This window comes from Ornithorhynchus anatinus, unplaced genomic scaffold, assembly GCF_004115215.2.
Source record: "Ornithorhynchus anatinus isolate Pmale09 unplaced genomic scaffold, mOrnAna1.pri.v4 scaffold_264_arrow_ctg1, whole genome shotgun sequence".
NCBI classification, from domain to species: Eukaryota; Metazoa; Chordata; class Mammalia; order Monotremata; family Ornithorhynchidae; genus Ornithorhynchus; species Ornithorhynchus anatinus.
Genome location: NW_024396743.1, coordinates 1,090,469 through 1,117,261, shown reverse-complemented (window position 1 = coordinate 1,117,261; position 26,793 = coordinate 1,090,469). Strand labels below are relative to the sequence as shown.

At 53.7% G+C, this 26,793-nt stretch overlaps 1 protein-coding gene and 1 long non-coding RNA gene across 11 annotated transcripts in view; one reads left to right on the top strand and one right to left on the bottom strand.

Annotated features, from left to right (window-relative positions):
- Positions 1-1,948: 1,948 nt before the first annotated feature.
- RNF157 (ring finger protein 157) overlaps positions 1,949-26,793 on the top strand; it is a 35,597-nt gene continuing 10,752 nt past the window's right edge. For 6 of the 10 annotated variants that reach the window (XM_029056872.1, XM_029056868.1, XM_029056869.1 and 3 more), the window contains exons 1-17: positions 1,949-2,111; positions 10,655-10,773; positions 16,254-16,342; positions 16,949-17,095; positions 18,598-18,715; positions 19,883-19,949; positions 20,323-20,366; positions 20,699-20,746; positions 21,038-21,133; positions 21,437-21,596; positions 22,308-22,420; positions 22,689-22,927; positions 24,014-24,122; positions 24,650-24,703; positions 25,083-25,194; positions 25,590-25,777; positions 25,877-25,942. In XM_029056872.1, the coding sequence (XP_028912705.1) occupies positions 2,024-2,111; positions 10,655-10,773; positions 16,254-16,342; positions 16,949-17,095; positions 18,598-18,715; positions 19,883-19,949; positions 20,323-20,366; positions 20,699-20,746; positions 21,038-21,133; positions 21,437-21,596; positions 22,308-22,420; positions 22,689-22,927; positions 24,014-24,122; positions 24,650-24,703; positions 25,083-25,194; positions 25,590-25,777; positions 25,877-25,942 (1,857 nt within the window). In that variant the 5' untranslated portion in view covers positions 1,949-2,023. Of the gene's footprint in view, positions 2,112-10,654; positions 10,774-16,253; positions 16,343-16,902; positions 17,096-18,597; positions 18,716-19,882; positions 19,950-20,322; positions 20,367-20,698; positions 20,747-21,037; positions 21,134-21,436; positions 21,597-22,307; positions 22,421-22,688; positions 22,928-24,013; positions 24,123-24,649; positions 24,704-25,082; positions 25,195-25,589; positions 25,778-25,876; positions 25,943-26,793 lie in introns of those variants that run through there. The other 4 variants (XM_029056873.1, XM_029056875.1, XM_029056874.1 and 1 more) reach the window with 4 other exon arrangements.
- LOC120638190 lies at positions 4,701-13,297 on the bottom strand. Its single transcript, XR_005659712.1, has 2 exons — positions 13,045-13,297; positions 4,701-5,697 (listed from the first exon to the last, which is right to left on the bottom strand). It is a non-coding gene; the product is annotated as an uncharacterized LOC120638190 (long non-coding RNA).

Below are 26,793 nucleotides of genomic sequence, written 5' to 3'. Positions count from 1 at the left end.
TCAAAGCCTTATTGAAGGTCCAACTCCTCCAAGAAGCCTTCCCAGACTAAGCTCCCCTTTTCCTCATCTCCCACTCCCTTCCCCGTCGCCCTGACTCGCTCCTATTGTCCTTCCCTCCTCTCCTCGCCCCACAGCACTTATGTATTGTACTTTCCAAGCGCTTAGAACAGTGCTTGGCACGTAGAGCAAGGGCTCAGGAGTCAGTGGTTCAAGATTCTAATCCCGCCTCTGCCACTTGTCAGCTGTTTGACTTTGGGCAAGTCACTTCACTTCTCTGGGCCTCAGTTCCTTCATCTGTAAATTGAGGATGAAGGCTATGAACCCCACATGGGACAACCTGATCACCTTGTATCCCCCCCAGTGCTTAGAACAGTGCTTGGCACATATTAAGTACTTAACAAATGCCATTATGAGCAGCAGCGTGGCTCAGTGGAAAGAGTCCAGGCTGGGGAGCCAGAGGTCATGAGTTCTAATCCTGGCTCCACCGCTTGTCAGATCAGTGACTTTGGGCCAGTCCCTTCATTTCTCCGTGACTCAGTTCCCTCACCTGTCAAATGGGCATGAAGACTGTGAGCCCCACATGGGACCACCTCATAATAATAATAACGATGGCATTTGTTGAGCACTTACTATGTGCAAAGCGCTATTCTAAGCGCGGGGGAGGATACCATGAGCCTCAAGGGGGACAACCTGATTACCCTGTATCTACCCCAGTGCTTAGAACAGTGCTCTGCACATAGCGCTTAACAAATACCAACATTATTATTATTACAAGGTGATCAGGTTGTCCCATGTGGGGCTGACAGTCTTAATCCCCATTTTCCAGATGAGCTCACTGAGGCCCAGAGAAGCGAAGTGACTTGCCCACAGTCACCCAGCTGGCAAGCGGCGGAGCCAGGATTAGAACCCATCACCTCTGACTCCGCAGCCTGGGCTCTTTTCACTGAGCCACGCTGCTTCTCCTCACCTTGGATCCCCCCCAGCACTTAGAACAGGGCTTGGCGTGTGGTAAGCGCTTAACAAATACCCTCATGATTATAGGTCATGGGTTTGAATCCTGGCTGTGCCACTTGTCAGCTGGGTGACTGTGGGCAAGTCACTTCACTTCTCTGGGCCTCAGTGACCTCATCTGGAAAATGGGAATTAACTTGCGAGCCTCACGTGGGACCACCCAATTACCCTGTATCTCCCCCAGCGCTTAGAACAGTGCTCTGCACATAGTAAGCGCTTAACAAAGAAGCAGCGTGGCTCAGTGGAAAGAGCACGGGCTTTGGAGTCAGAGGTCATGGGTTCAAATCCCGGCTCGGCCATTTGTCAGCTGTGTGACTTTGGGCAAGCCACTTCACTTCTCGGTGCCTCAGTTCCCTCATCTGTAAAATGGGGATTAAGACTGTGAGCCCCACGTGGGACAACCTGATTCCCCTGTGTCTCCCCCAGCGCTTAGTGGTCTGCACATAGTAAGCGCTTAACAAATACCAACATTATTATTATTATCTCCCCCAGCGCTTAGAACAGTGCCCTGCACATAGTAAGCGCTTAACAAATACCAACATTATTATTATTATTTAGTGCCGTATTGTATCTTCCCAAGCGCTTAGTGCGATGCCCCGCCGGCGGCGAGCGCTCAGTAAGTAGAACCGAGTGAATGAATGAAGGAAGGGAGGAGGCCCGCCCCTCCCCCCTCTCCCCCCTCTCCCCCCTCTTCCCCCCTCTCCCCCGCTTCTCCCTCCCGCCTGCGGTCGCGCGCCGCTCCTCCACACGTGTCCTCGCGCCCCGCCCGAGGCACGAGCCGCGGATCCGCGCTCCCATTGGCCGAATTGCGAAGGGGCCGCCTCCCCATTGGCCGCCGGGCGCGGCTGACGTCAGGCGGGAGGGGGCGCGCGCTGCCTCGGCCCCTCCCCCCCTCGGCCCGTCGGCCCCTCCCCTCCCTCCCCCCGGGCGGCGGCGGCGGCGAGCGGGCGGGCCGGGGGCGGACGATGGTGCCGGCCGCCTGCGGGGGTCCCCGCCGCCCCGACCCGCGGCCATGGGGGCCCTGACCAGCCGCCAGCAGGCCGCCGTGGACGAGGTGGACATCCCCTGCGGATCCGTCTACCGATACCCGCCCAAGTCCGGTCAGGCTCCCCCGCCCCCACAGCGCGGACACGGGGGGGGGACGGGACCGGACCGGGGAGGGGGGGGGGGCAGGACCGCCATCCACCCCTCCCCACCTCGGGGAGGCTCCCCAGGCCTGCCAGCATGCATTCATATTTCCTGAGCGCTTACTCTGTGCAGAGCACTGGACTAAGCGCCTGCAGTCCCCACATTGGGGGGGGGTCCCCAGGACTGGCATCCAGGGGTCCCCCACATTGGAGGTCCTCAGGACCGGCATCCAGGGCTCCCCACCTTGGGGAGGGTCCCCAGCCCTGCGATTGATCATTCGTATTTATTGAGCGCTTACTATGTGCAGAGCACTGGACTGAGCGCTTGCGGTCCCCACCTTGGGGAGGGTCCCCAGGCCTGCGATCATTCATTCATATTTATTGAGCGCTTACTATGTGCAGAGCACTGGACTAAGCGCTTGCGGTCTCCACCTTGGGGGGGTCCCCAGGGCTGGCATCCAGAGGTCCCCACCTTGGGGAGGGTCCCCAGGACTGGGATCATTCATTCAATAGTATTTATTGAGCGTTTACTATGTGCAGAGAACTGTACTAAGCGCTTGCAGTCTCCACATTGTGGGGGGGTCCCCGGGGCTGGCATCCAGGGGTCCCCACCTTGGGGAGGGTCCCCAGGCCTGCGATCATTCATTCATATTTATTGAGCGCTTACTATGTGCAGAGCACTGGACTAAGCGCTTGCAGTCTCCTCCTTGGGGGGGGGGGGGTCCCCAGGGCTGGCATTCAGGCGTCCCCACTTTGGAGGGGGTCCCCCTTGTTAGAGGAAGCCCCCTTCCCGGGCCAGAGGCTTGGATGGGGAGGTGGGCTAGACGCGTCCAGCACGCAGCCCCTCTCAGTTGTTAGGATCCGGTCAGCTCCCACCCGCAATTCCTTGCAGCCAGAGGGAGATCCCTCCACTGCAGTGTCCGTGGGGCCGGGGACCGCAGTGGGATCATCGCCCTCCTGGGCCGGGGGTCATCGAGGACATGCGGCGGGTCTCTGTCCCCTCATCACCCCTCCCCTGCCTTCCCCACAGCCCCCTCCCCGTTGCCCCTGCCATCCCCCGGGGTCCCGGGCAGGGTTGCCCCACGTCTCCCGGGCGCAGAGAGCGGCTCTGGGTGCCACCTAAATGCCGCATCCTCACCCTGGCTCCTCCGAAAAGGGACGACGGGGCTCGTGGCGCCTCGGAAATTCTCCCCGTTGCCCGCTAGCAGACGGGGAGCCTCCCTCCGCGGCCCAGTTCTTCTCCAGATGGGAAGGCCGTCGGGAGAAGAAACCGTGGGTCACCTCAAATCACCTCAGACCGAAATAGTTCTCCTGACAATGAACTAGCTGTGTGCACATGTGTGAACACATGTAGGTGTATGTGCATGGGGGGGGGGGTACATGCACACATGTGGAACACATGTAGGTGTTGGCGGTGGGATACGTGCACATGAGCATGGGCACCTGCAGGTCCATATGTGGGTATGTGAGTTTGTGGGGTCGCCTGCATGTGTGTGAACGTGTGCAGAGACGGGCATTTCTTAGTGTGTGCACTTGTGTGGGTGTATGTGGATTTGTCTGGCTACATGTGTGTGTCTCCTCTGACCTTCAAATGGGAGGTTGCCACTCCCTTTTGGACCAGGACCGGCCGGAGAGCTTCTCGGCGCTAATTGGCCTCAGCGGGCAGCCCTGCGCTGCGGAGGAGCGGGAGAAACGTTAATGGAGCGAATGAGGTCCATCAGCAGTCCATCTCGCCGCTGCCAAGGGAGGGCCTGTGGCGGCGGCGGCCGCGGCAGACAATGAGCCCCGTCCTCCCGCAGAAGGATCTGGCACAACCGGACCCCTCGCTGGCTCCGTGCGCTTCCGGGCCAAGAGGAGCCGCGGGGTTTTAGCGGAGTCCTACCTCTTGGTAAAGGAGGGAACTGCGTAAGGGAGAAGCCGAATGGGTCATTAGTACACTGACAAGCCTTTAGACGGTTATCTTTTTTAAAAAAATGCATCGTTTGTCTCTGGGCTGCACCGCTGATTGGGGGGGATGGAACAGCCTTAGATTTCGTGGCATATAACTCGTCATTAATTAATTAACCATCCAAAAGAAGGCCTGTGGGCCTCAGGAGGCAGTGCGGTCTAGTGGAAAGAGCACGGGACGGGAAGCCAGGAGACCCGGGTTCGAGTTCCAGCTGTGCGGCTGGCCCGCTGCACGACGTTGGGCGGGTCACTTAGCCTCTCTGGGACTCGGTTGCCTCATCTGTAAAATGGGGATAAAGATACCTGCTCTCCACCTTCGTAAACTGCGAACCCCGCTGTGTCCCAGAGTCTGTGTCCCATCTCTTTTATCTTGTGCACTTGGAGCATAGTAAATGTCGATATCACAGTTATTACATTAATAAGGCAGATTTGACAACTCCTCTGTCTGGCGGCGGATTTGAGGCTAGACTGGTAGCATGTGGACTGTAAGCTTATTATGGGCAGCGCACGTGTCTGCTAATTTTGTCAAAGTCTCCTAAGCACCTAGTACAGTGGTCTGCACATAGTAAGCATTCAATAAATACCATCGATTGAGTGACTGATGTCTTAAAGTCATTTTTCCTTTTTGAGTTTCCAGAATGTTTATTAATACGGGCGGTGCACCTCAAGGTATGAATGAACCCCAAACTGTCTTTAAAATGAACTCTTGGGCTAACATCATGCAAATGCCATGTTCTCTTTAGATAAAAAAGAAATCCAACAATAGCAATAGTTTTAACGTTCCCCCCTGGGTTTACATAATTGTAACTAAGCTTCTAATCGGAAACCATCTGAGCGAGAAATCATTGTAACAAGATAAATGAACTGCATTCTGAATCCCGAAAGCACTCCCGGAAGGAAGGATTGGGAGTGGAATTCCCTGTCTGAATTGAGCCCCAGCTTAGCATGTTTGGGAGAAAATATTTTGGGGTCCTGGGCCTGAATATTTTTTTATGGCATTTATCCTGTGCCAGGCACTGTTCTAAGCACTGTTATCTTGTATCTACCCCGGTGCTTAGTAAAGCCCCTGGCAAATAGTAAGCACTTAACGGATACCATTCCGAAAAAAGGTTTTAAATCCTGGTAGTGCGTTTTTAAATTTTGCCCAAAAGTTCATGAATATAACTTGGATCAGAAGCCAAGAGATGATCTTTCTCAGCCAGGAGACCAAAGCATGATCCTGTCGATCGAGCCTGCCTTCTAGAAGCTACAGCCTCCTGTGTGCAGAGCACTGTATCGAGCACTGGGGAAAGCACAGAAGAGTTACTAGACCTAATCCATGCCCTCTGGGAATTTACAGTCTAGCGGATGACCCTGTGAATCCTCTTAACTTGCCTCTGGCCAACAGGGCAAAATGAAAATTCATTTTCATTTGCGGGGAAGCGGGGAGGGAAAGGAGGGGTTGACGCCATTCCCTTGTCAAGCCTTGCAAAGGCCCAGTGGCCTCAAGGACCCAAAAGCTGTGTTCAGTCCAAGTCCGAAGTCTGCTGAACAAGGCATTTTGCTCATCCAGGCTTGTCTGTCGCCGGTGCCATCCATATTAATGAAATATTACTGGTCCTGTTGCTTCCATCTAGGAAAGATGAAGGAGACCACAAGGACGATTAAGTGACATTCACCACAAGAGAGAAAGAGAGTCCTCGTTTCTCTGCTTTCAGTCGAGCATTCTCCTCTCCTAGATGGAAAATGAAAAAAAAAAAAGAAAAATTCCATTTCCCCAGGCTTTGAAAATTTCAAAACAGAAGACATTCCTTTGGTGCAGAACCCAGATCCCAAGCTACTGACTTCTTTGTTTTGAATGATGAGAGCGTTTGGAACGTCTTATATTTACCGTAATCATCCTCTAGCGCCCTTTCCCGGTAGTGCTATTGAATTTTAATGCCGTACTATAAGTACAGTGCGCTCTCACTTCCAGGTAATGCTGCCAAGCCTGCTTTTCCTTTAACACCTCCCTTCCTCTGCTGTTCAGCTTTTGATGTATTTTGACTCACATGAATTCCTTAGGGCATTAGAGTCCGTTTCAACTTAGCAGAGATAATGGCAGATCTCTTCAGCTTAGACTGGCGAAGGAGGACAAAGATACCTCTCGTGCAAAACTGGGTTTTGCTACTTTGTTTTAACATTCTTTTTGTTGGATTGTTGATTCAGTCAGTCAATCTGTCCCTTGTGTTGTACTACAATTGTACTGTGCTTAGTATAGAGTTCGGCACACAGTAAGCACTCAGTATCATTGATCGATCCATTGATCAGGCAGACCTGCTTACCCTGGAACCCTGTGACAATCAATCGTTTTTATCCAACACTTACTGTGTGCAGAACAGTGTACTAAGTGCTTGGGAGAGTACTCTCTAACAGAGCTAGTAGACCTGTATCCTGCTCCCAAGGAGCTTAGGATCTAGAGGGGGAATCAGTGGTATTTATTGAGCACTTACTGTGTAGTCAGCGCTGTTCTGAGCGATTAAGAGAGTATAATAGAGTTGGTAGACCCTTGCCCTGCCCTCTAGGAGCTTGCAGTCTGATGTGTGCAGCACACAGGCCAAAAGAGTTAGTAGACAATCCCTGCCCTCAAAGAATTTACAATCCAGCGGTTGACCTTTAGAATCCTAGCAGATTGTCTGTAACCAACAGGGCAAAACCAAAATCAGGTTCATTTCATTTTCTTTACTCACCCCAGTACAAAATCAGTCTGTTGAATGACTCCCTGCCCCACCCTTCCCCAACAACCTGAGGAGGGGTCAGAGCAAGTCATCGATTTTGTCATTGTTGTCGTGTTTTTTAATGGTTTTATTAATCACTTACTTTATGCCAGGCACTGTCCTAAGAGCTGAAGTAGGCACAAGCTTGATCAGGTTGGACACAGTCCCTGTCCCACGTTGGGCTCATAGTCTTAAACCCTATTTTACAGAAGAGGGATGTGAGGCCCCGGAGAAGTGAAGTGACTTGCCCGAGGTCACAGAGTATCATACAAGTGGTGGAGCCAGAATTGGAACCCGGGTCCCTTCTGTCTCCCAGGCCTGGGCTCTTAACCAGTAGGCCACGCGGCTTCTCTGCAGTGTCAGTTACCCTCATTACACCCCAACGTGCTGTAAGAATGAGGTTTGAAAAAGCTGGTTCTGAGACAGGGGCCGTGCCCTCTGGTGCCTTTTTGGGACACCACGGGTTTCCTCCTGCACTTTGGGAGGGTCCCCGCCAGACCCCCGCCCACCCTCAGGGCCCCAGAGAGCCACTGGTCAGTCCCCGTAATTAGATGCCTGAGCAACGATTGATTTTGTCTCTGTTCCTTAATCTTGTATTGATTACACTGACCGAGCCAATCTTATAGCTCTGTCTTTTATTTCTTACATAGTTCATCTAGGTGGTATTTTGGGGGGAGGGGTTCGTGTGTGTGTGCGCGCGTGCATTTGTCAATGAGCCGCTGAGATTTTATTTCACCTTTCTGAAGAAGAGCGAGTCGAGTCGCAGTTCAGAGATTACATCTCTCCTGTGAGGGGCGGCTGGCTGTTTATCAGCAATTTAATCCATCGGCCTGTGGTATTTCTGGAGTGTTTACGGTGTGTGGATTCCGTACCTCTTCTCTCTCCCCTTTAGACTGTGAGCCTTCCCTAACTAAGCCCTCCTTTCCTCTCCTCCCCCCTTCTCCATCGCCTTTACATTTGGATTTGTGCCGTTTCTTCACCCCACCCTTCACCACACTGCACTTAGGTTCCATAACTATCGTTTAAGTATATTAATGTCTCTCTCCCCCTCTAGGCTGTAAGATCCTTGTGGGCAGGGAACATGTCTGGAAATTCTGTTATATTGTACTCTTCCAAGTTCTTATTACAGTGCTCTGTAAATACGATCAATTGACTGAGCCCCATATGGGGCAGGGACTCTGTCTGACTTGACTTCATTGTATTCACCACCTTTGTTAGCACAGTGTCTGGCACCTTGTAAGCACCTGACATTTATTATCATTATCATTCCAACTTTTGCCCCAGATGCGCAGCACCTTGAACAAATGCATTCTCCAGGTATCGGTGGTTCACTTCCCCAAAAAGTCAGACCGAGGGCGTTTTCAGAAAGCGTGCTGTTCTTACGTGATATAGAAGCCAAATTCAGATGCTAGCAGCCAGCTCGCAAAAAAAAGGTGGCCCCCACAATGTTTGGATTGCTGTGTGTTTCTAAAACTAGGCTAATGATTAAAAAGCAGAAACAAGCTTCCAACTTCAAGGCATTAAATTAGCTCTGTCCCTCTTCCTTATCCACTCTCTCTCCCCTCACTCCCAGCTCGCACTCTGCGTCTCTCAAGCCACTCTACTCACACGGCCTCATCTTTCAGACCCTTCCTTCTACCTGGAATAATAACGATGATGATGACTGTAGTATTTGTGAAGCGCTCACTCTGTGCCAAGCATTGTACTAAGCGCTAGAGTAGATAGAAGATAATCGGGTCCGTCAAGGGGCTCACAGTCTGAGGAGGAGGGCAAACAGTGAACTCGTTTTGGGTGGGGAATGTGTCTATTGTACTCTCCCAAGCACTCAGAACAGTGCTCTGCACACACTAAGCGCCCGATAAATATGGCTGATTAATCGATTGACTGCCCATTTTGCAGATGAGGAAACGGAGGCACAGAGAAGGGAAGTGACTTGCCCAAGGTCCCACAGAAGACAAGTAGCAGAGGCAGGATTAGAACCCAGGTCTTCTGACTCCCAGACCCGGGCTTTTTCCACTAGACTATGCTCCTTCCCCCTCCACTTGCCATCCTTCAAGCCACAGCTGCCCCCATCTTCAAAACCCTTCTGAAATCCCTCCCCCTCCAGAAAGGCTTCCCAATTATTTTCTCTTCTCCCCATGTCATATCCCGTTACTGGCATTCCAGCACCCCAATAGCGCGTCTGGAACTATTAACTACCCCCCTCCTATCCCCCCCACCATTTCCATTTTGTCTTCTACCTGTAAATTTTTCCTAGCCCGTCTTCCCACTACTTCTACCTGTAAATTATTCTGAGCCCATCTCCCCGCTACCCTGGAAGCTCCTGGAGGGCAAGGATTCTGTCTTCTAGTTCTGTTGTGTGCAGTGCTTGGGACACAGCAAATGCTCTGACCATAATTGAGGGATCGAAGAAACAATATCGGCTAGGTCCCCAGGTTCCTTTACTCTTGCGAACAAATCAATCTGTCGATCGAAATAAAACCTGCACATCATATTGGATTCCTCCTCCTCCTCCTCCTCAAACATGTGCAGCGAATCAATTTTACCGAAGTCCCGGTGGTAAATGGCCCCTGGATTCTTTCAGGCCATCTCTTTCTCTTACTACCTTCCCTATGAATTATGCAGGTGGAAAATGAAGCTCGCCAGCGGTAAGCATCAATAATTGATCGGTGCATCTTGAGCGGGCCGTCTGGTGCCGAGCACAGAGACTTTCCATGTGCCTGACTTGGGTTTTTGCTGGCCACCTTTCATGCCGTTGCCGCCAAAAGTTTGTTTTCCTGAATTCTGTCCCCCCCCCCTTTTTTTCTTATGGTATTTGCTAAGCGGCACTGTACTAAGCACTAGGGTAGATAGAAGCTCATCAGGTTGGACACAGTGCCTGTCCCACATGGGGCTCACAGTCTTAATCCCTATTTTACAGATGAGGTAACAGAGGCGCAGAGATGTTAAGTAACTTTCCCGAGGTCACCCAGCAGACAAGTGGCGGAGCAGAGATTAGAACCCAGGTCCCTCTGACTCCCAGGCCCGGGCTTTATCCACTGGGCCACGCTGCTTCTCCACCCTCCACTTCCATCCATTTGCCTAGTTGGCTTTGAATTTCTGCCAGGAAATTTCTTGCACACAGTACTTTTTAATTGTTATTGTTATATTGTACAAGCCCAAGCGCTTAGTGCAGTGGTCTGTGCACAGTAAGGACTCGAGCAATGCCATTTATTGATTGGTTAATTGACATTATCCCCGCCGTGATTTTTCCATTTGGGAAAGAAGGGGAAAAGATAAAGCATCTATGATTGAAAATAGTTCTTTCATTCCGGATGCATTCCGTAGCACCGTCAATCCATCACACAGGCTTACTGTGTGCAAAGCCCTGTACTAAGTACTTGGGAGAGTATAGAACAACAGAGTCTGTAGATGTGTTCCCTGCTCACAAGGAACTAACAGTCTAGTGCCCTCGTTTATCCCTTGCATTTACTTGGCGCGGAGGCTGAAGTGAGCGCTCAGGAGAGTTGATAGACACGTCCCCTGCCTACAGAGAGCTTACTGTCTAAAGGGGGAGAGAGACATTACTATCAAAAAATGTGTAATTTATCATTTAGAGAGATGAACGTAAGTGGCTCGTGGGCAGGGGAAGGGGCTGTTTATTGTTAGATTGTACGCTCCCAAGGGCTTAATACAATGCTCTGCACACAGTAAGCGCTCAATAAATATGATTGAATGAAGTGCTGAGGGATTGAGGGAGGAGAGACTATCAGATGCCCAAAGGGGCAGATCCAAGTGCCCGGCTTTTAGCACAGTGGTTTAGTTTGACCCTTCCTGTGTGTCTGTCCCCTTCAGGAAGCTACTTTGCCAGCCATTTCATCATGGGAGGAGAGAGGTTTGACGCCACCCACCCCGAAGGCTACTTGTTTGGCGAGAACAGCGATCTGAACTTCTTGGGGAACCGGCCGGTGGCGGTAACCAGCCCTTCTGTTGAATCCTCTCGCGCGGGGGACGGGGCAGGTCCGGGGTCGATCCTCGTCCAGGCCGTTCGGCCAACAGACCTGGAATCCCCAGGTCGGTTCAGTGCCGGAAGTAGCGGGGGCCCAGTGAAAAGAACCCAGGGCGGGGAGTCAGAGGACCTGGGTTCTCATCCTGCCTCTGCTGCTTTATTTTTTTTAATGGTATTTGTTAAGTGCTTTCCGTGTTCCAGGCATTGTACTAAGCACTGAGGTAGATACAAGGTCATCAGGTTGGATACAGTCCCTGTCCCACTTGGGGCTCATACTCTTAATCCCCATATTACAGATGGGGGCCCAGAGAAGTGAAGTGACTTGCCTAAGGTCACGCAGCAGACATGGGGCAGAAGGGGAATTAGAACCTAGGTCCTTCTGACTCCCAGGCCCAGGCTGTATCCATTAAGCCATGCTCCTGCCCCACCTGGGTTCACGAGTCTCTGAGGGAGGAAGAGCAGGTCTTTTCATCCCCATTGGACCAAGGCTGACACTGAGGTCCAGAGAGGTTAAGTGGCTGACCCAAGGTCACACAACGGACCGGGAGCAGAGCCGGAACTCGAACCTGGGCCTTCCGACTCCGGCCCTGGGATCTCTGCAGCGGTCCCATTGGGGTTGGGGCTCGGGCCCCAGGGCGTCACCACCAAGGACGAGGACGTTTCCTCGAAAACAATCAGAAATGTGCCGAAATGAAACATCCCGTCCCACACCTCTTTGTTTCCTGTCATCATGGTCCGCCCCCGCTTTACGGGAAGACCGCTTTGTCACAGGGAAATTCAGGTAAGTTTTGCAGTCTTTTGAAGAGCTGAAAAGCACCTCCCCTCAGGCTGGGTTTTGTCAAGACAGTTCCATCGTGCGCCGGGAAAGGCTTAGGTGTCTGCAAGCAAGTGGCAGAGCCAGGATTAGAACCTGTGACTCCCCACTGGCGGGGCTGGGTTTTTTCCACCAGGCCACCCTGCTTAAGGTCCTTGAGGGCAGGGGAATCGGGCTTTCTAACTCCAGATCCTCAGTCCAGTGCTCTGCACAGAATAGACTGGAAGCTCCTCGAGGGCTGGGCTCACGCCTCCTAACTCGATTGAATTCTCCCAGGTGCTCAGTCCAGGGCTTGGCTCACAATAGGCAGGTATTCAGCCAAACTTATCGATTGATCTGTAGAAGGGTCCCGGGTCCTAGCAGAGCATTGGAACTTTAATAAGAGAGCAGCTAACGTCTCCATTTGGTGACAGCAGAACGCTTATAAGTAGAGTGCTTTCCCGTAGAAAGTCACAAATAACTCTACACATTGATGGATGCACAAATATACATAATAAGCACTGAACAGGTTGCCTTTCGGTGTCGTTCTTGCGTCATTTGATGTAGAGTGAGAAGGGGGAAGAGCTTTTGGCAGAACAACAGAATTTAGCTCTGAAATTGCAGGAATAATGGTAATTGTTATTTTCATTACTGTATGCAGAGTGCTCACTACAGTGCTCTGCACACAGTGCCCCATAAATGCCACTGGTGGTGATGATGATTTTGGTATTTGGTAAGGGATTGTTACATGCCGAGCACTGCGCTAGGCCCGGGATAGATTGAGGGCGGTCGGATCAGACACGCTCCGTGTTCCGCACAGTCTAAAGGAGAGACAGGGCATGGATTTAATCCCCATTATATAAATGAGGAAACTGAGGCACCGAGAAGATAAGTGATTTATTTTAATGCCCATTTCCCCTTCTTGACTGTCAGGCGGGGAACACCTCTAACCAACTCTGTTGTATTGTACTCTCCCGAGCGCTGAGCCCAGTGTTCTGCACAGAGTAAGCGCTCAATAATCACAATCATAATGGTGGTATTTAAGTGCTTACTGTGTGCCAAGCACTGTGCTAAGCATTGGGATAGATACAAGGTAATCAAGTTGGACACAGTCCCTCTCCCCAGTGGGGCTCACGGTCTTAATCCCCGTTTCACAGATGAGGTAACCAAGGCACAGAGAAGTGAAGTACTTGTCCGAGGTCACCCAGCAGACATGTGGCACGGCCGGGATTAGAACCCACGTCCTCTGACTCCCAGCCCCGGGTCCTTTCCACTAGACCGTGCCGGCTTCCCCAGATAGGATTATGATCGATCGATTCCTCCAGGTGATTGAAAGGTGTCTATCCGCCTCTCCTACCTGAAACCTGGGTGGGGACTCGGTTTATAAAATGGGGTTTCAGATCTGGACTGCCCTTGGAGAACAATGGGTGGGCAAAAACTGACCTCCTCCAAAGCATCCACGAGCCAGTTGGTCTCTCTCTCTCTCTCTTGCTCAGGGATGCAGCTGGTTGATGGGGAAATTTGTATTCACGCCGTAGCAGCCGGGCAGAGAATAGACTCTTCTCCCCGGACGCCAATCTAAGAAAATGTTCTACGGCATCAGCGGTCTAAAAATAGCTCCTCCCGCTAGCTGTGGCCCCGCAGCATATCTGACGGGGAGAGAGGGGGGCCGGGAGGAAGCTGGGGAAATTATCTGGACCATCGAAAGGAAGCGGAAATTCAGAGCGGGCAAGAGGAACGCTGGGATTCCGACTCAGAATCCGTGGAAGATCGTTCCCCCCGCCCACCAGAAACGAGGCTTTGGTCTCGTGATATCCCGAGAAGCAGCGTGGCCCTGTGGGAAGAACACAGGCCCAGGAGACGGAGGACCTGCGTTCGATTCCCACTACTGCCGCTTGACTGCGGTGTGACCTTGGGTAGGTCACTTAACTTTTCTGGGCCTCAGTTCCCTCATCTGCAAAATGGGGATGTAATACCTGTTCTCCCTCCTACTTAGAACGGGAGCCCCATGTGGGACCTAATGATCTTGTATCTGACCCAGTGCTTCATACAGTGTTCGGCCCATCGTAAGAATTTAACAAATACCACTATTATTATTATTAGTGTTTCCTATAATAATAATGAGAGTGATCATTGGGATCTTCATTAAGTACTTGTGTGTACTCCCTGCCAAGCCCTGTGCTAAGCATCGGGGCTAGATAGAAAATAATGTGATCAGACGCAGTCCCTTTCCTACATGAGACTCGCAGTCTAAGAGGGAGGGAGAACAGGTAGTTTATCCCCATTTTACAGATGAGGAAACGAGGCACAGAGCAGTCAAGTGACTTGCCTAAGGTCACACAGCACACAGAGCCAGGACCAGAACCTGTCTGTACTGATTCTGGCCCCATGTCCTTCTTGCAAGACCACACTGCCTCCTTCATTATCACCGTACGTTATATACTGAGCGCCCCTGGTATGCAGAGCAGCGTGCTTGGTACTTACTGTTGGTGAAGCAGGATGGCCTGGTGGAAGGGGCATGGGCCTGAGATTCAGGATCTGGGTTCTAATTCCGGCTGCACCATTTGCCTGCTGTGGGACCTTGGTCAATTCATCGATTCATTCAGTCGTATTTATTGAGTGTTTACTCTGTGCAGAGCACTGGGCCTCAAGATTCCTCATCTGTAAAATGGAGATTAATACCTGTTCTCCCTCTGATTTAGACTGTGAGCCGCACGCAGATATAAGGTCTGTGTCCAACCTGATTATCTGGTATCTCATCCTAGCGCTTAGTATAGTGCTTGGCACATGAAAAACACTTAACGACACCATTATTATGGCACACTTGAACAAGAAGACCCAGTGTCAGCCTTTAAGGGACTTAAAATGGAAAAATGGGGCTTTTCAGATTTCATTTCATGTTGTGTAATATAACTATATTACATTTCCTATTGGAAGCAGAACTAAGTTTTCCAATTTTAAACTCACATGCCATCACAGTCAGTTGCAGTTATGAAACATCTACTGTGTGCAGAGCACCGGCGGAGAGTGCTCCAGAGTGTTCAGTGGAGTAAACAGACCTAATTGCTGCCCTCAAGGAGAATACAGTCCCATTGCATTTAACATTCCTCTTCCTTTATTTCCCCCTCAAAAAACACAAAGCAAGTGATTGCTTGATTACCGAGTGAGTGTATTTAAAAAATGAAATGAGATGGGTGAGGTGATAGCTTGCTTTAGGGGTAAATGCCTGGGGATCTAATCCATCAGTCGGTGGTACTTATGGAGGATTTACTGTTTGCAGAGCACTGTACTAAATGCCTAGGAGAGCCCAGTGCAACAGAGTTAGTAGGCAAGGACCAGCAGGCCTCGCAGAGGCCCTGCTCAGAGGAGTCGATAATAGCGCTCGTGGCTTTATTATTCTTCGTGGGGTGCAGTTGGCCAGGGAAACTTTCAGAGGGCGGCACCACCTATGGGTTTGCACCACCTGTGTGAACGTCCAGATCGGCTTCCGGTCTTCATCCCATTTTACAGATGAGGGAACTGAGGCACAGAGAAGTGGAGTGACTGGCCCAAGGTCACACAGGGGACCAGTGGCGGAGCTGGGATCAGAACCCAGGTCCTCCTGCCTCCCAGGCCTGGGTTTTCTATCCACTAGGTCACGTTGCTTCTCTTGGCTTCCCTCAAGGTTGCTGTTCCTTGAACTTTTGTGCTTTCTAGTGCTCAGTCCAGTGCTCTGTTGACAGTAGACTGTCAGAAGGGTAAGGACAGGAATCGCCCTTTCTATCTCTAATGAACTCTCCCCTGCCCTCAGAACAGTGTACTGCAAACAGTGGATTGTAAGCTCCTGGAGGGCAAGGGTCATTCCTACTAACTCTATTCTGCCCTCCTGAGCACTCAGTATAGATCCCTGCATAGAGGAAGTGCTCAGTATGTGCTGTTGATTGACTGATTAACTGACAACCCATTAGTGGCAAGACAGAGTACCTATAGAAGGGGAGTGCAGCTGGCTTAGTGGAAAGAGCACTGGGCTCTAGTCCCATCTCTTTGACCTCGGGTAGGTCACTTTACCTGACTGGGCCTCAGCTTCCTCATCTCGGAAATGGGGACGGGACCACGAGTCCCGTGTGAGTCACGGCCAGACTCCGATTGGATTATCTTGTATCTACCCCAGCACTATTTGGGGGCAGATCTTAAACCCTTAGCCGACACCGTAATGATGATAATCGCGGGATCTGTTAAGCATCTAAGATACGCCTAGTGCTGTACTGAGCCCTGGGGTAGATACAAGATAATCAGGTCGGACTTAGTTCGTGACCCACCTGGGACTCGCAGTCTAAGAAGGTGGGAGGACAGGGATTGAATCCTTATTTTTCAGATGAGGGACTTGAAGCCCAGCGAAGTGAAGTGATTTGCCCAAGTTCACAGAGCAGGCAAGCGGCGGGCTGGGGTTAGAACTCAGGTCTCCCGACTCCCGAGGCTGGGTTCTTTCCATTAGGGCCACGCCACTTCTTCAGAAGGGCCCAGGAAAGGCCTGTGGAAACTGTGCCAGGCCAAAGCCTCTGTCCCACTCTGGGCTAGGGGTGTAGGGCGTGGGGCCCCCGTCGGACCCGCGCCCGGGGGTGGAACCGGTCCCCCCACGGACCCAAGCTTAACCCATCTCGTCTCCCGTCCAGTTTCCATATGCCGCCCCGCCTCCCCAGGAGCCAGTCAAGACCCTCCGGAGTTTAATCAACGTCAGAAAGGACACGCTGAGGCTGGTCAGGTGAGTCCCTCGCTCTCCGGGCCGACTGGGGCAGGGCCCTCCCCAAGTCAGGAATTAACCCCATGGCAGGAGTCCCCCTCCACCCCAGGCTGGTGCTGGGGATGGATGTTTTTTTCTGTGGAGAATCTTTTCTCCAAATCACTTGGCCCAGGCAGAGGTGACGGTGGCAGGCCAGCAGACCGAACCCATGGGCTTCCCCAGCCCTGGCTTCTGTCTGCTATGGGGCCCGGGGCCCTCTTCACGTCTGGGGCGTCCGGATGGAGGCCTTCACCTGCCTTCACTTTTTAGAACCTAACCCTCTCCAGTCTCCCGAACCGGCTGGCGGTACTTCCGTTTTACAGATGAGAGGACTGAGGCCCGGAGGATGAAGTGGGTTGCTGCCAGATGCTCAGCGGAGATCTTTCATGCATCCCTTCGACCTTCATGGGCCCTTCCTCTGGTGGGTGGTGGTGGTGGTGGTGTTGGCGGGGGAGGGGTCTTCTTCCTCAGCCAATCACATTTCACCCATTTGGGGGCCTGGGACAGGGGCACCCCGCCACCTGATTGCCTTTCTGACCCAGTGACGTTGCTGCAAACAATGATGCTGATGGGCCTGAGATTTTCCAGGTGCCCCGAAGAAGCAAAGACCCCCGGGGAGGAGGCGAACAAAGCCAAGGTCCAGTACAATGTGGAGTTCACATTTGACACCGACGCCCGGGTGGCCATCACCATTTATTACCAAGCCACGGAAGAGTTTCAAAACGGCATAGCCAGGTGAGAAGTACGGGGCCCGGAAGCCAGCCTGTCCGGCAGTAGCCCCGACTGACGTCTTCTGGGGGCCGAGCGCTGTGATGAGCTCTTGGGAGAGCCCAGGAGACTTAGTGCATGTGTTCCCTGCCCTCAAGGTGCTGACAGTCTAATAGTACTGACTGAGCGCCTACTGTGGGCAGAGCACTGTACTCAGCTCTTGGGAGGGGACAGTAAGGGTTAGACAAGATCCTGGCCTTCAACGGGCTTGTGGTCTTGCAGGTGCACAGCCCTTGGAAAGTACAGCGGAGTTAGTAGGACACAACCCTTGCCCTCAAGGAGCTTCCAATCTAGTTGGGGGGCCAGAGCCTAAAATAATTTAGCGGCTGATTGAATGTTTCCCAAACCCTGGGCATCCCTCCCCAGAGCCCGGCTTGATGTCTCCTTTCCTTTCATTTGGCTTTGTGAGTCTCCCCACTTCCTGAAGTTTCCCAGTGATCAGCCTCTGCCCAGAAGGCTGTGGGGTCCCCTGGCCCTCTTTTTATTTAATTTTCATCAGTCAGGGCTCTTTTGAGGGATTTAAATGTTGAGTCATTTGATTGGCACCATCTGACCTAGAGCAACATGCACGCCAGTGCTTTCATCATCATCATCAATAGTATTTACTGAGCGCTTGCTGTGAGCAGAGCACTGTGCTGAGCGCTTGGGAGAGTACAGTATGACAGAATTGGAAGGCACATCCCCTGCCCATGACAAACTTTGTAGGAAGAGTGGTAGTATTTATTAAGGAAGTGCTCTGGGTAAAGCACAAAGGGTGAGACTTAGACAAAGGACTGACCATCTAAGAAACACCCCTGGTGGTACATCACGCCCAGGGTTTGTGTTTGTGTCAGTCACTCGGATAACCCCCTCCCTCAGCCTCTCACCAGCCCCTCAGAAAAGCAGGAGAGAGCGTGGGGGTCCAGCCTCCTCCTCCCCACTACACGGTGCCCACTGCCCGTTCTCCCCCTGTCCTGACCCGCCAAAGAGCCGGCTCTTTCTCAATCACCCACCCCCAACGGTGAGTCCTGGGTCTGGCCAAGGGAGGCAGAGACCCCGTATCTGATGGGTCAACAGGGTCACCTCTGCCCACATCTTGCCTTTGGCCCGGAACGCCCTCCCTCTTCATATCCAACAGACAGTGACCTTCCTCTGCTTCAAACCTTTGTTGACGCCACACCTCCTCCAAGAGGCCTTCCCTAACTAAGCCCTCCTTTCCTCTTCTCCCACTCCCTTCTGCGTCGTCCTGTCTATCTCCCTTTATTCATCCCCCCTTCATCCCCACAGCACTTACGGCCGTATCTGTAATTTATTCATTTATATTTGTTTCCCTCTCCCTGTAGATTGTAAACTCATTGTGGGCAGAGAATATGCCTGTTTATTGTTGTGTTGTACTCTCCCAAATGCTTAGTACAGTGCTCTGCACCCAGTAAGCGCTCTAAAATATGATTGACTGGCTCACTGACCCTCCCTGTCCCTCCCGGCCCAAGCTACGTCCCCAAAGATAACAGCCTGCAGTCGGAGACCGTCCACTACAAGCGCGGGGTGTGCCAGCAGTTCGAGCTGCCTTCCCACACTGTCGATCCTTCTCAGTGGGCTGAAGAAGAGGTATGTTGGGTCTGGGCCGAGCCCCGGGCCGCCCCTCACCCCCGGGCGAGAGAGGGGGGGCTCCCAAAGTGAGGGTGCAGGGCTGTCATTGGCAAATGCCAACTCGTTGGTTCCAGAACACAGGATATAAGGTTGAAGAGGAAACCCCTTTCACTCAAAACCCACCAGCTTGCTCTCTCCAGTCAATCAATCCATCCATCCTATTTGTTGAGCCCCTATAATGTGTTCTATATATTTGGTAGTTAGTAGACACCATCCATGCCCTCTGGGAGTTTACAGTCCATCAATCCATGGTATTTATTGAGCATTTACTATTTAAAGAGCAGTATGCTGAGTGCTCAGGAGAGGACAATACATCAGATGTAGAACTTATTGGAAAGAGCCCAGGCCCGGGAATCAGAAGATCGAGGTTCTAATCCCAGCTTTACCGCTTGCCTGCCGTGTGACCTTGGGCAAGTCACCTAATGCCTCTGGGCTTCAGTTCCCTCATCTGTGAAGTGGGGATTCGGTACCTGTTCTCCCTCCTCCTTAGACTCAGCCCCACATGGGACAGGGATGACATCCAAATTGATTGTCTCTACTCCAGTGTTTAGTTCAGTGCTCAAAACATTGTAAGCACTTATCAAATAACATAATTATTTTCATTATTATCTAAAAAGAAGCTGGATTCTGCCTCCAGTTCAACTGATCCATGAAACGAACCCAGTGAGCTGCAGGAGAAGAGTGATGATGGTAAAAAATCACAGCCATCTCGCTAATGCTGTTATATTAAGTGCTCACTGTGGGCTAAGTGCTGAGATAGGAAGCAGATAATCAGATCACACCCGGTCCCGCACAAAGCTTCACAGGGAAAGCAGGGATCTGATCCCCGTTTTTACAGATGACGACACTGAAACCCAGAGAATTTAAGGAGCTTGACCAAGGTTACACAGCAGACAGACGGCCGAGCCGGGATTAGAATCCGGGACTCCTGAACTCTGCTAGGCCGCACTGTGCCCCAGAGTTCCTCTGTATCACTCAATTAACCTCTAGTATTTATTGAGCTCTTACTGTGTGCAGAGCACTGTGCTAAATGCTTGGGAGAGTCCCCGCCAACCAGGAGCTGACAGTTGGCTACTTTATGGTGTCTCGGCTCCTCACTGCCCATCCTCGATTGTGTCCCCGCAGCTGGGCTTTGATCTGGATCGAGAAGTTTTCCCGCTGGTGGTTCACGCCGTGGTGGATGAAGGAGAAGGTACGGCTGACTTCGGTCTGCCCCCTCCCCTCACTGCCGGGTGCACCTGTCTTCTGCTCCCCCCACCCCTCCCCAGTCTCTGGCAAGTTGCCAACCAGGGGATCCACACCCACCCCCAGTCAGTCAGCGGTATTTACTGAGCGCTTATTTTGTGCAAGGCACCATCCTAAGCTCTTGGGAGAGAACAATCCAGTGGAGTTTATAGACCCGTTCCCTGCCGGACAAGCTTACAGTCTAGAAGGGGAGGCTAGGTTATTACGGACTTCCAGGATCCAGCTTTGGAAGTCTCAGGAATTGACAAAAATCCCCACGGTGCCAGGCGGGGCTGTGTCCTGCGGCTTGCCCCTCAACCTCACGCCTTTGTGTTTTCTAGAACATTTTGGCCACTCCCACGTGCTCCTGGCCACTTTTGAAAAGGTGAGCGATTCATTCTCTTGGTTAGTGCCTTCCAGGATGGGCTACTTAACGCCCTCGGTGGGCAGGGGGAGGGGTGTCTGCCTGCACCTTGGCAGCGAGCAGCAGAGAAGACCTTTGGGGAGGCCTGGGTCAGTTGGGCGGTAAGGGGTGGATGGAGGGTAAGCGGCCCCTGCACCGTATTTTGCTGCTGCCGACTGTGTCTATTTATCGTTGTATTGTACTCTCCCGAGTGCTTAGTCTGGTGCTCTGCACACAGTAAGCACGCAATAAATATAATCAAATGAATGAATGAATGCATTGCTCCCCTGGGTCACCTTGTGTTCTCGTTTCAGCACACAGACGGCACTTTCTGCGTGAAGCCCCTCAAACAGAAACAAGTGGTAGGGCTCGGTGGGCCAGGGATTGACTTCGAGCCACCCACACCCAGGGTGGAGGTGGGGGTGGGTGCCAGGGGTGGGCAACGCTCCTGGGGGCTGGAGACCCCAGGGCCGGCCGGAGGCGGGCCCCGGTTCCCAGCGGGCCGGGGGGTTCCCGCGTTCCCGGGTCGACGCCGGGGTTGGGGATGGTGGCTATGCCGGGGAAGACCGCTTTACCGTGGAGAGGCTGGAATCTTGGGAGAGAGCCTCCCCGGGGAAGGCGGGGGCAGCCTATCCCCCCAACCCCCTCCTCAGCCCCGCTCTGACGGGCGGTTCCAGGTGGACGGGGTCAGCTACCTCCTCCAGGAGATCTACGGGATCGAAAACAAGTACAACACACAGGACTCCAAGGTTAGATGCGGCACCGGGGAGCCGGCCACTCCCCAGACAGTCAGTCAGTGTGGGATGTACCGGGGCCCTCCTGAGGGGAGAACGCTGGACCGAACGCCTACTGTGTGCAGAGCACTGGATGGAACACCTACTCTGCACTGTGCCTTCAAGGGGCGGGAGGAGCGTGTGCTCACGATGTCCAGTGGCAGCAGAATCGTGGGGCAGGAGACGCGCGTGCTCGCGGTGTCGGCCGGTGGCAGAGACGAGGGGCGGAAGTCGCGTGCTCCTGGGGATGGGGCAGCTGGTTTCGGCTCGACCCGGCAGGTGGCCGAGGACGAAGTGAGCGACAACAGCGCCGAGTGCGTGGTGTGCCTCTCGGACGTCCGGGACACCCTGATCCTGCCCTGCCGCCACCTCTGCCTCTGTAACACCTGTGCTGACACCCTGCGTTACCAGGCCAACAACTGCCCCATCTGCCGACTGCGTAAGCGCCCGGGGCAGCGAAGCGGAGGTGGGCTGCGGAGTGAGGGGTGACCCCCAACGGTTGGGAGGACGGTGCCATTCCTGCACTTGGAGTGGTGCTCCCTACCGGGCCCTAGGGAAATTCCATCTCCTCTAGGAAGCCTTCTTTGACTAATCTACCATCTGTCCACCCTGGGTACTGAGTCCTCCCTTCTAAGCCCTTAGATACCCTCCCCACTCCCCTTCCGCCCCCACGGCATTTTTGTCCAGATCTTTACCCTCAGCTGCTTCCCCTACCTGTAATTTATTTTGGTGTCCTTGCTAGTTTGTAAGCTCCTTGAGGGCAGGGATCATGTCTACTAACTCTACTGCGATCTCTCGACCACCCAGTAGAGTGCTCTGAAAGTTCCTTGAGGGCAGGGATCGTGAATAATGACTCTGTTGTGATCTCCTAAGCGCTCAGTACAGCACTCTGCACAGAGTAGACTGTAAGTTCCTCGAGGGCAGGGACCGTGGCTACTGTTGTGTTCTCCCGAGCGCTCAGTACGGTGCTGTCTGCCCAGGGGAAGGGCTTTGTAAATGTTGTCAATGGTGAGTCTCTCTGAAAGGAAAAGTATCGTCCTGCAGGCTGTAGGTTTGGGGCCTCCCTTGCCCCGTCCCCCACCCCCAGGCAACCAGTTGGGATTCCCTAACGCTTGGTGGTCTTTCTTCCCACCTCCCGCTCCCCCTGCAGCCTTCCGGGCCTTGCTCCAGATCCGGGCCATGAGGAAGAACTTGGGACCGTTGTCTCCCACCGGCTTCAACCCCATCATCTCCGCCCAGACGTCCGACTCCGAGGAGCACTCGGTGAGTCGCCGGGGGGCCGGAGTGGGACCACATCCCCTCCCCCTGCGCCCCCCGCCCCTGGTCGGGGGTGGGAGTCGGGCCAGAGCAGCTGGAGAGGCCTTCCAGCTCGGCACCTCACTCCTCCCTGTCTTCTGTGGCGGTCTTGGTGCCCGGAGACTGTGGGAGCGGGGTGTCTCCGGATGCTACCTCCTTGCCCTCAGCTCCTCCTGGGGAGCCGCTCATCCCACCCACCCCCCGCCTCGATCTCCCCTCATCTCTTGCTCCGCAGTCGTCAGAACACATCCCCGCGGGCTACGAGGTGGTGTCCCTGCTGGAGGCCCTGAATGGCCCCCTGACCCCGGCCCCGGCCCCGGCCCCGCTCCCCAGCCTGACAGACGGCCACCTGGCAGGGATGCTGCCCTCGTACGGTAGCGACGGCCACCTGCCGCCCGCGCGGACGCTCTCGCCGCTGGACCGCCTGCCGGACTGCGGCGGCCCGGGCCTCAAGCTCAAGAAGAGCCTGTCCAAGTAAGTGGCGTCTCCTAATAATAATAATTGTGATGTTTAAGCACTTACCCTGAGCCAGGCACTGTACTAAATGCTGGGGTAGATACACAGTAATTGAGTTGGACACAGTCCCTGTCCCACGTGGGGCTCACAATCTTAATCACCCTTTTTATAGGTGAGGTAACTGAGGCACAGAGGAAGTGAAGTGACTTACCCAAGGTCACGTAGCAGACAAGTGGCAAAGCTGGGATTAGAACCCAGATCCTTCTCTCTCACAGGCCTATGCTTTATCCACTAGGCCACACTGCTTTTCTGCAGCACCCCGGCGGGCTGGTGTCCTTCCTCCCTGCTTCCCTGGGCAGAAGGCACTCTGGTGGTTGGGTAGACCGAGGCTGACCACCTCCCTACCCCTTCACCGAGACCCTCAGGACCCTGGCCCTGGAGCACAAATCCTGTGGGGGAAGGACACTTGAGGGGGCTCTGCTAGTTCAGGGCTAGCAGCACTAGCGAATAATCAGAATCATAATAATAATAGTGGTACAGTCAGGCGCTTAGTCTGGGTCAAGCGCTGTGCTAACCACTGAGGCAGATTCAATCTGATAATAATAGTGTTTGTTAAGCCCTTACTACGTGTCAAGCACTGTTGTAAGCGCCGGGGTAGATACAAGTTCATCAGGTCGGACTCAGACCCTGGCTCACGTGGGGTTCACAGTCTAAGTGGGAGGGAGAATGGGTATTATTCAGTCCCCATGGTACAGATGAGGAAACTGAGGCACAGAGAAGCTAAGTGTATTGCCAGCCAGCAGCTGGAGACATGGAAGAGATTGGAACTGTGACATATCTCTGTGTCTGTACAGGCTCTGGAAGAAGGGTCTTCCCAGACCCCGTAGAATCTCTAGGGAATAGAGAGCGGAGGGGTACGATCCGTATTTTGCAGCACAAAAGAGGAGGAAATGTTGAGTGGCCAGTTAGGTTGTGACTTGCACAAGTAACCGGTCTGAGGGAGAAGAGAGTGGCTCCCTGGGAAAGTCCCCTAACTGGGGTTGAGTGGCAGCAGATTGGCTAACTGGGCCGCTGACGGAGTTTCTGTCCCTGGGGCTGACCTAGGTCCACCTCCCAGAACTCGTCCGTCCTGCACGAAGAGGAAAATGAACAGTCCTGCAGCGAGTCCGAATCCTGCCTCTCCCAGAGGAGGTCCCCTCGGCAGCCTGGAGAGGTAATGATCCCCGCTTTCCCCGTACCTGGCACCCCCCTGGGCCTTGATTCCAGGCGTGGGGGTGGGGGATGTCCCCGAGGGGCGGCAAGGGCTCGGATCTGTTCCTCCTCCTCTCCCGGGAAAGTTGATCCCCGGAGGTTCGCGGGTCACAGCTGTTGGCCGGCCGGGGTGACACCTGAGCCCAGGGGGCCAGCAGGGGATGGTGTCCAGCGGGGGGACTGCAGTCATCTCAGCCCCAGGAAGGGGTTTGGGGAGAGGGGTTGGGAAACAAACTTCAGAGCCAAGCTACAAATCAGTGGTCTTTACTGAGCGCTTCCTTCTCGTGGAGCACCGTACAAAGCAATCGGGAGAGAACAGTGGAGTTAGCAGACGTGATCATTATAATTGCAGTATTTGTTAAGCACTTATTTCTTGCCAAACATTGTGAGTAGATACAAGGTAGTGGGGTCAGATACAGTCACTGTCCCACATGGGGCTCCCGGTCTAAGCGGGAGAGAGAGACAGACATTGAATTCCAATTTTCACAGATGAAGATACTGAACCCAGAGAAATCAAGTGACTCGACCGAGGTCACGCAGCAGGCAAGTTGCGGAGCCGGGATCAGAACCCTGGGTCATGTGACTCCCAGGCCCGTGCACTTTCCTAGTAGGCCACCCTACTTCAGCAGCCCTCAAGGAATTTGAAATCTGTTATGTGCAGGGCACTGTGCTAGGCACTTAGGGGAGGGCAGTGGAGTTAGCAGACATAATCCCTGCCCACGAGGAGCTTTACAGTCTAGCAGAAGGATGGTGGTGGCAGAGAAACTGCCACTGCTGCTGTCTGCTTCCCGTGGCCTCTCTTCGGCAGATCGTGGCCCCGGGGTCCAGCTGCCAGTCTCCCTCCCACCGGCAGCCACCCCCGGGGTCCCCCAGCCGACAAACACACCCCGCCGCCCGGGCCTGCGGCCGTTCTCATTTACAGGAGCGAGGCGTCACCCCGGATAGTGAGAATCTCACCCTGTCTTCGTCGGGGGCCATCGACCCGTCGTCCTGCACCGGGACGCCCCTCTCCTCCACCATCTCCTCCCCGGAAGGTAGTTAAAAGGAGGGCAGCCCCAGGCCGGGACAGGGAGTGGGACTGAGGCATGTAGCAGGGGATGGGTTCAAGGGACGAGGCGGGGGTGGACCCAGGGGTATGGCAGGGAGTGAGCCCGAGGGCCACGCCAGCTCCCTGTCCTGCCATTCTGGTCTCGCGGAGCACAGGCTGAGCCACCCCCCCCCAACCCCATTGGACTGCCTCTAACTTTGGACAGTGGCTGGGAAAACAGTCCAATCCATAGCCAACCTCTCTCAGGGGCCACAAAGCAGTGGACTTGGCGAGGCTGGCCCCGGGAAAGTCAGGATGAGTACAGCGGGCTAGCGTGGACTTCCCCGCTCAGTTTCCACCGTGCTCTCTCCGGGTGCCCGGCCCCCGGCCTCTTCTCTCCAGACCCAGTGAGCAGCAGCCTGGGCCAGTCGGTCATGTCCATGGCTTCGTCCCAGAGCCAGCACTCACAGCTCAGCACCGACACCGTCTCCTCCATGTCCGGCTCCTACGTCGCTCCCGGCCCCAGAGGGGAGGCAGATGCCCTCCCGTCTCCCCTGGCCGCCAGCGGGGCCCCGTCAGAGGAGGGTGAGGTAGGTGGGCCTGGTTCCGCCCCCAACCCCCCCGCGCCCGGCTCCAGCCCCCGAGCCGGCAGAGGGGTGACCCTTCCCTTTCATGTTGCCCTTCTGCAGCTGACCCCAGTGGAGTCCCCCGATGTCAACTTCCTTGGTGTGCGCCCCGAGGAACGGGATGCAGAGGTAAAGTGCCCCGATTGGACAGCGCCTGGCCCGGGGACTCCGGGGAGCCAAGTTTCCCTTCCTTTGGTTCCAGCCTGGTGCCCCAGAAGGTCCCGGGGGGTCCAGGAGGGGAGCGGTTTGTTCATCAGGGAATCGTCCTGATCCGGGACTAGAATCATGTGACGCTTGTGGAGAGGTTCAGCTCGTGGCTGTCAACCCCTTGATTTCACTTCCAGGGAAACCCAGCTACTGCTGTAGATATAATAACGGTGATAATTATGGTCTTTGTTGCCCGCTTACTCGCTGCCAACAACTCTAATGAATTCTGAGGTAGATATGATACAGCCAGATTAGACACGGTTCCTGTCCTTCACTGGGCTCACAATCCAGGGGGACAACAGGTATTTAATCCCTATTTTGCTAATGAGGGAACTGACGTTCAGAAAGATTAAGTGCCTTGCCTACGGTCACACTGAAGGCGAATGGTGGAACCAGAATTAGAACCCAGATCTCCTGACTCCCAGGCTTGTGCTCTTTCTCTTAGATTCTGTGGCTTCTCTGGTTGTAGAAATAGTATTTACTGAGCTCCTGCTGAGGGTGAAGCCCTGTACTGAGCGCTGGAGAGTAACATCAGAAGTCCAGGACACGTTCCCTGCCCAAAGGGAACTTCCACTCTAACCGGGGAGAGAGAGAGGTTTCCCAGGGGCATCTAGGAAACCCCTCCCTGATCCTAGGGAGCCACTGACCCTCCCAGAAAATAAGTCCTGGATGAAGCCTTGAGCCACAGATGGGGAAAATTGCTCAGCACCCCCTCCTCCGCCCACACCAGCCATCTGCGCTCTGCCCTTTCATTCACGGCTCTTTTCCTGTGT